This window comes from Rhizophagus irregularis, chromosome 5, assembly GCF_026210795.1.
Source record: "Rhizophagus irregularis chromosome 5, complete sequence".
NCBI lineage: Eukaryota > Fungi > Glomeromycota > Glomeromycetes > Glomerales > Glomeraceae > Rhizophagus > Rhizophagus irregularis.
This window is the reverse complement of record NC_089433.1, coordinates 5,416,159-5,425,487: the sequence shown is the minus strand read 5'-3', so window position 1 is coordinate 5,425,487 and position 9,329 is coordinate 5,416,159. Positions and strand designations below refer to the sequence as shown.

The window sequence follows — 9,329 nt, the reverse complement described above, 5'->3', positions numbered from 1 at the left end:
ATTTATTATTACTTGCATTAAAAAATTTTTTTTTTATCTTTTTTTTTACAAAGAAATAAATCCTTTGTTATAATATTTTTTTTTTTGTTATGTTATTATAGTAATTATGTAGTAAAACTTTAAAAAATTCCATAAATTCCAAAGACATTCCTGATTAAATTCTAAATTCCCACCCAATATTTTCATACATATATACATATATACATATATTAAAAAAAGGGCATTCAACCCATAAATGGATTATAAAAAAAATCTTATCATATAATAAATAACTTCTTATCTTTTTTTTTTATTATTTTCATAAAAAAAAAAAAGTTCACGGACTTTGTGAGTGTATCACTTAATAGTGTATGTAATATAGTGTAATGATGTGTGTGTAATTAAACAATAATCCGACACACATGCCGACATACATATACATAACATATAACAATACATTCCGAGCACACATTTTTTTAGGTCATTTTAATCGAGGACACAAACGACACAAACATCGATATTTAGAAATGAAAAAAAAAAATAGATAGGATTTTCCGAAAATAAAAATAGTTTTTTTTTTTAAAAAAAAAATTATATTAAAATTCTTTTCTTTTTTCTTCTTCATTATTATTTATCCTTTTTTCATTATTACAACTCACATTATATAATATATTCTTATTGTTATGTGTGTGTTACTACTTACTATTTACTACTATTTACTACTAACTACTAACTTCTTACGTCTTACTAACTTACTATCTTAACTGTTTTTTAACCAAATAAACGAATCAATTTCCTTTGCACACCTCTTTGATTCCATATAACTAACTAACTATAACCTTCTCGATAAGATCCGATTCCGAAAAAAAAAAAAATTGTCCCATTAATCTATCCTACCTAAATTACCATATAATTATTATTTCTAATCCCAAGAAAAAAAATAATTATTTTTTTTTCTAGCTAACCATATCCTTAATGTTCCTTGTATGATGAAATTTTCATAAAATTAAACTAAAAAGGAGAGGGGGGAGAGGGAAGAGGGGGTAAAAAAAAAAAACAAACAAAAACAAAAATAAAATAAAAATAAAAATAAAAAAAAAAACAATAGAATAATAAAATATCTACATATATACACAAAAAAAAAATTTAAAAAATCGTGGTTGTTTTTTGGGTATGGTTGTGTGTGTTGTGTTGTTGTGTGTGAAATGTTTTGATGATTTATACAAAAGATAAATTGTTTTTTTTTTTTTGAAATCTGTTTATGATAATAAAAAAAAAATCTATATTTGTTTTTAAGAGAGGGGGAGAGGGAAAATTATATATTATTAGTACTGTGTAATAATCATTTCCTAAAAAAAAAATTATTATTAAAAATTATTAATTTCTTTTTTTTTTTTTTTGTGTATAAAAAATGTAAAAATTGTGTGAAAAAGTGTGCGTGCGTGCAAAATGATGTCGAGGGTGAAAAGAAAATCTTACAAAAAAGAGGTATACAAAGGTGTTTTAATAAAAAAATATATTACTATTTACAAAAAAAATATATAAAAAAAAAATAAAAAATAAAAACGATTTTTTTACGACTCTATTTTGTAATAAAAGAATCCGACCCGATTTCGATTAAAAATCACCCCAACGAATAAGAAAATTTTAACGTAAAAAGATTTTACGAAGTTTCGATAAATTTTGTTGAGCGGATTTTCTCTTCTTTGTCGATTTTTCATTTATGATCGTTTCATTCGAATCATCACTAAAAGGAGTACTTGGTGGTGAATGATCGTACCCATTTTTAGTTGATGAAGAACGACATGACGATAATGATTGAATTATATCACCCGTTCGACGTCTCAATATACGAGGAAGGTTGCGTTGTAGATCATTATTGATAGGAGTTAGCGTTGATGATGATGGTGTGGTACCTGATGATGATATTATCGTATTATCATCAGATGATGTTGCTTGAGTTATATTACTATTAATCATATTCATTTGTATTGATCCTTCTTCATCTTGACCTAAACGATTATTTGGTCCAAAATCCATTGACCATCTTCTAATATGTCGATTCGCTCTTTTAGGTGGAAGAGGAGGTGGAATTAAATCTTCATCATCATCATCCGAAGATCCTATAAAATCTGAAGGAGTTTCTAAAGATGGTGGTTGAGTTGTTTGAGGAATTTGTGAGGTGATAATGGTATTTTCAAGAGAATCAGATTCTAATGAATCAATAGAATCAATAGAATCAATCGGTTTATCCAAACATTTCTCTTGTAATATTAAATCTTTCTCTTGAAAAAGAGAAATCATTTCTTTCTCTTGTAAAAGAGAAGTTACTGTAGGTAAATTATTACCACCAATACCACCACTTCTTACGATAATACTACCATCTTTAGAATGTTTACTTAAAATCAAAGTTTCTAATACTCTAACCTGTAAAATTGCTTTTTGATAATCAGAACGAGAATTTTGTAAAGCGATATCTTTTTGAGTAACAATATTTTTAAGGGCTTGAATTGTTAATCTACATTGTTCAAGTTCTTGACTTAATTTACTATTTTGATTTCTTAAGAAAGCATTATCCATTTTTATTCTATCAACTGAAGGACCATTCCTTTTATTATGTCTTTTATATGGATTTGATAAAGGTCTACCTAATCTTGAAGGAGGTCTATTAAAAACTTCCAATTTAATTTTTTCATTAAAATCGTTATCATCAATATCACTATCATCATAATCATCATCATTTACAAATTCATAATCTAAGTCATCATCATCATCACTCTCATCAATCTCATCTTCCGAATCTACCAAATAATGATGCGGTGGCATATGAGGTGAGGCTATATTTAATTGTTGTGAGAATGATAATATTTCATTATGATTATTATGATGAACATGAACCAATGTTGCGTCCTGTATTAAATCTAATGATGATTTAAGTTCAGGTGAAAGTTCGACTCCATTTTTCTCATTGAATTTAGGCTCTGCCATGACAAAAGAAAAAAATATTCTATTTTAAATAAAAACCTTTGAAAAATAAAAAGCGTCCAAAAAAGATTTTTTTTTTTATTTTTTTTTAAAAAAAAGAGAATACAACTAAAATATACAAAAAAAATATATATGATATATATAAGTTTTTTTTTTTTTTTTGCTTTATGAACCAAAAAGAATGATAAAGCAGGTTTATGCGCCTGTTTATTTATTGCTTTAATGATTCCTAATGATGAATATTTTTTTAATATTTTTCTTTTTTTTATATAATTAAAAAAAAAGAGCAAAAAAAGGAAGTAAAGGAAAAAATAAATTTAAAAAAAAATTTTTTTTTTGAAACAAAAAAAAAAAAAAACTTGGGTAAATTTACGTTGTATTTATTGTTTAATTTATGTTGTCAGTTTTAAGTACATTATTTTTTTTTTTTTATAATACATAATATAAAAAAAATTTTTTTTTTTTATTAAGTTTAACAAAATATCATTTTTAAGTTTTTATTATTATTTATTTATATATGTTAATTTAAAAAAAGCAGGCATATAACATATAAAAAATTTTAAAAAAAAAAAAATTTGTAAGTTACACAATTTGCTAATCTCCGAATTATAAAAAAAAATATATTAGAAAAGAAAAAGGAAAAAGCATGTGTCCCATTTTTTTTTTTATTATTTTAAAAAAAAAGAATATTTTTTTTTTTTTTTTTTTGTTACATTAAATAAATTGATGACGAAATATATATATTATGATGAGTAAACTTTAAATTTTTCTTTTTTAGTTTATTATTATATTATTTATTGAATTATTGGTTCGCATAATTTCCTTGTGTAAAGTTTATTATATAAATATAAAATTTAATATTGCATATTTGAAAATTTTGGATTAGATAAAAAAAAAAATTTTTAAAGAAAAAACGTTAAAAAATTAATTGAATGATAAGAATTTTTTTTTTTAAAAAAAAAAAATTTTAAAAAAAATTCTTGTTTGTTCAATTTGTCATGTCATTTTTTTGAAAACCTTTCAGGAGGTGTTTTTAAAATAAAATGATCAGGTGTGCTCATATAATACGTGATACGTTACGTCATTTGTAAAGATGATTTGCTTAATGTATTGGGTACAAATTTCTTTATTTTAAAAGAGTTACGCGCGATCCTTACAATTATATCATATAAAAGTGTTATTTGATCTACTTTTTGTTGAATCCTTTTTTGTTTACAAAATTTATTAAAAATATTATTATTTGATACATTAAAAAATAATTCGCCATTAAATTCGTTAAACAAGAAATTTATTATTTTTTTTTTTCATTCTTCATACAATTATTGTTCAAATCGGATAACTTCGGAAGAAAAAAAAAGATCAGATGATTGAATTACTTTAAATTGATAATAAATTAATGTATTCTAAATTTTCTATATACCTAAATTCATATGAACGGGTCGGAGTCGGAATTAACAAAATCACAATTCACAAAAAAAAACATAATACAATTATAATACATAAAACGTAATTCAATTATTATATAATTGTATTAAGTAAAATTTTCTTTCTCTTTTTCTTTTTTTTTTCTTATTATTATTATTCATCATTATTGTTTATAATTATAATTATAATTATTATTATTGTTATTATATTATTTACCGTATATTTATTTGTATTATTTATACGTATATATATATATTTATATATATATGTATATATTTCTTTTTAAACTTTTAAACGTGATAAAAAAAAAAATTTGTATGGTAAGTAGATCCAAATAATCCAAACAATTCAAACAAGTTTTTATCAAGTGAAAAAAAAAACAATAACAATCGCAAATTAAGAACGTGATTGTAATCAAGAAATTCTATCAAACAAATCAAACAAAAAAAAAAATTTTTCTACAACTTAAATTGGCTAAAATAACGCCAAGGTAATTAATAAGGTTTAAAGTGGCTTACTATTTTTTTTTTTTTTTTCTAACGAACAAATGAATGATCAAATTTATGGTAAATAAATAAAAAAAAAAAATTTGATTTATACTAAAATAAAAAAAAAGATTTCTGGGATGATTTATTAAAAAAAGTATATAAAAAAAGTATATAAAAAAGTATATATAAGTTATATAAGTTATTTTGATTATTAATCCTTTTAAAAATGAAGGGGGGGCGTCGGGGCGGAGTTTTAAAATTTTTTATTATTATTATTTATAATTATTAATCGGGAAAATTATAACAAATTTATATTTTATTTTTCTTTATTTTATTTATTTATTTTTTTATTTATTTTAATTTTGACAAAAAAATATATTAAAGGGGGTTCAAACTTGCGGCGTTTTTTTTTTTAGTTTTAGTTTTTTTACAGTAACTTGTGTATATAACACTATACACTAATACAGTATTTAAATCCTTGTATATATTTAAAATATCACAAACAAGAATATTTATTTACTATTTAAAACCATCTGCGTTTCAACGTGATTTTTTTTTCATTATCATATAACTGAATTAGAAAGTTACAAAAACGTGTGATACTTTTAAGAAACATTTACCTATAATTATTATATGAAATTAAATGAATACTTATATAGATATACAAATCTGGAAAACAATTATCATTGCTTCCATTTCAGCTTCTTTACGAATTCTAAATTATGATACACATTACACGTAACTTAGTCACGTAACACGTATCCCACGTAAACCACGTATAAACACGTGATTATCGTGATTTTATATATATACGTGATTCTCGCAGTATTTTTAAATAACCAATCGTGGTTAATCATTGATGATCTGTTATTATGGTGCCTCAATGACTTCAATGAGATCATTAAGTTGCCACGAAAAAAACGGCACAAGCATCACAAGCGTTACAAGCTATCACAAGCATAACAAGCATAACACGCGAAAAAAATTAATATATCATAATTGTAACTTAGGTTATGTACATTACATGCATGACATATTAACATACATTTAGGATGGATTCCATGCTTATACAGAAATTTTTAAGCATAAAAAAATATTAACAAATAATCGAAATAATTTTAAATAACCTTATTTGTATATTTGTAAGAAAAAAATAAAAAAATCTCTTATTATGATACACATTCTTTATAATCTACATATTCTAAAATGTACAAAAATTACAAAAATTTTAAATAACCTTCCAAATCTTCTAATTACATTCTTTATTTTTCATATGTCCTATGCCCTTCATTTTGTTATATAAATAAAGGATTTCACATTACATGCATCAAGTCATCAACAAATTTTACTCCAATAAAATTTATCATATTGTATGCTTTGCTTTATTATTTTTTTTTTAACCAAAATAAAAAAAATCATGAGATTGTAATAATTACAATGAATATTTCTATGGTAGAAAAAAATAGTCAAACGGTTTTTTTAAAATTAACTTATATTACCTATTAGGAAGAATGATCCGTCAAAAGAAATTGAATGAGAATTTCGGTAAATCATTTAATCGATGAACTTAAAAAGGTAACAAAACTTTTTTTTGAAATTTTTTTTTTTTTGAAATCCGCAAATTCTATCCATTAATATCATGATATCATCCCCTTGGTAAATCTTTTTAAAAAAAAAAAGGTTTAAGGAAGGTTTAAGCCTTTAAGGTTTCTTGTTGGATGATCAAAATTATTTACTTTTTTGTACGGTACAAAATTCAAATTTACGGTACAAAATTCAAATTCCCCTTAGAATCAATCAATGCTCCTCATTGTTTAATAAAATAAATATTTATTCGTTTCAGGGTAAAATCAAAGGTCGGTTAATTTTGTTATTGTTTTGATGGCTGATGGATGATGGGATGATGATGGCGTTTCATATGGAATTTGATGATTGGGGAGTAAGGTACAATTCGAAGTAAGGTACAATTCGACGTGAGGTACATTCTTACTGTACATTCTTACTGTACATTCGACGTATTCGACGTATTATTCGACGTATTATTCGGCGTATTATTCGACGTATTATTATCTTATGATTTCAAAAGTTTCCATAGCAAGATTCCATGGATTTCATTGATTCCATAGATTCTTTATGAATGAAATCTTTTTCAAATATTTTTAATTATTTTTAGAATTGTATTATCATACGTTCATTAAAAATTTTAATTTATTATTTCCTCTTTTGGAGTTTTTATTCCTTTAACGTTTTATTTAGAAAAAATGGATTTTAAAAAAACTTCTAACTTTATTCGTTTGTGATACACCACACAATACATGAAAAAATAATAAAAATAATTTATTTTTTTCCTACCCCTTAAAATCTCTTCTTTCTAACTCCTATTGAATGTAGTACGAAAATATTTATTATTTTTTTTTTTATATTATACATTTTTAATTATCATCCGTTATTTTTAATCTATCAGTTTATTCTTATTAACATTTTTCGACAAATTTTCTTTTTTTTCCTGCAATTTTCCGAAAAATTTTCTGTTTTTGTAGATCATTAAGAATGAATGGTAACCATCCATATATCCATATTAAATCAACCTTTTTTTTTTTATCTTATCTTTATTCGAATCATTTCCTAATTATTTAACTTTTTTTGAATCATTGTCCATCCTTTAAAAAATTTAAAGTTTTTTTTTTTTAATAATAATAATTCATTTAATAATAATCCATTTAATAATAATTCATTTTAACACAAAAAAAAATTCGCTTTTTTCTTTTTCTTTTTATTTTTTTTTTTGACGGAAAACCAAAAAAAGAATCTATTCTTTAAGAAGTTAATTGTTCTTTTTGATTATTTATTTATTTTTTTTTTAATGCATGTATAAAGCGAACCAATTATAACCATTTATTATTTATTTATTTTTTTTTTATTATAATACTACGAAATTTTTTTTTTTTTTTTTTCATGCAAATGCATGAGTTCTAAGCATAATGATCTAAACTTAATACAGTACATTTATTTTAAACGCGATTGTCTTCTCCCTAAAAAAATTTTTAATAATAAATTAACAAAATAAATCGAAAAAGAATAAATTAAAAAAAAAAAAAAGAATAAATTAAATAATAATGATTATTATAATAAATAATAATTATAATTAAAAACGAATAAATCAAATAAAATCGAAAAAGAATAAATTAAAAAAAAAAAAAAAATTAAATTAAATAAGTTAGTTAGTTATCCATGTTAGTTATCCAAGTTAGTTTTAGTTATCCATGTTGTTATTGATGTTTAGTTTTTGTTATCAAAGTTAATTAGTTATCCCCAACCGAGATAGTTACCCGATTTTTTTTATCACCCGGATCCTCGGGTTGGGTATTATTTAAAAAGAAAAGAAAAAGAAAAAGAAAAGGAATAGAAATAATTAGAAATTCAATTTAATAAGCAATTCCTAATAAAATAAAGTTTTATTAAATTTATTAAAATGAATTTTTTTTAACTTTTTTTTAACTTTTTTTTTTTAACTTTTTTTTTAAAAAAAAATTTAGAAGGTAAAATCTCTTGACGAATCAAAAAGTTTATTTTTAGGATGCATTAAAAAAAAAAATATTTTATATATATATTTTATATATATCTCTCTTATATTTATTATAGTACATACTTATCACACCTTTACATGCTTTATATTACTTTTTACTTTTTTATAGTTATTAACACTTTTTTTTTTTTACAGTACGTACTTTTACTTTACATGCTTTTTCCCTTACATAAATTACATAAATGAAATAATGAATGTAAAAGAGCTTTGATCCAGAATTTTAATAATTGTTTATGTTGTGTTATATTAAAAAATCTAGAAATATTATATCATTATATCATTATAACATTATATCGGGTAAATGTTGAATGTTGAAAGCTGATTTAGGAAAAAAATTCAATTTCTACCTTCTTTTTTTAGTTTTTTAGTTTTTTTTTTATTTTTATTTATTTTTAATTTTATTTATTTTTAATTTTAATTTTAATTTTTTCTCGTTTTTTTTTTTTTTGTTCTTTTTTTGTTTTTGTTTTTTTGTCTTTTCCTTTGTCTTTTTTGTCCTTTGTCATTTTTTTTTTTTGTCCTTTGTCTTTTTTAATTTTTTGGGATCAATTACTAAATTCGTGAATCGTGATATTGTTTTTTTTTTTCAATTACTATATTTGTGATTTTTTCTTTGATGATTTTCAAAACTCAATTAACCCATATATCAATACATTCAATCCAATATAAGAATATTCTTTTTTAAATTGTATTTATTATTAATCAAAACTTCTTGTTTTCCTAAATAATCTTTATAAAACCTTTGAAGCTAAAAAATCGTGTCACCTTTAATTAATTCTTTTTTTGATTGATTCTCATTGATTTTCTTTAATGATTTCTAAATTTTGTTAAATGTAAGGATGTAAGGTTCCACCTTTGAATCCACC

The 9,329-nt window shown here is 22.3% G+C and overlaps 1 protein-coding gene across 1 annotated transcript; it reads right to left on the bottom strand.

The window, feature by feature from the left end:
- Positions 1-367: 367 nt before the first annotated feature.
- Positions 368-3,307, bottom strand: OCT59_025685 (uncharacterized protein). The gene has a single exon (XM_025312388.2). It carries the CDS (start codon positions 2,965-2,967, stop codon positions 1,627-1,629), a length of 1,341 nt encoding a protein of 446 aa, XP_025189597.1. The 5' UTR covers positions 2,968-3,307; the 3' UTR covers positions 368-1,626.
- Positions 3,308-9,329: the final 6,022 nt, after the last annotated feature.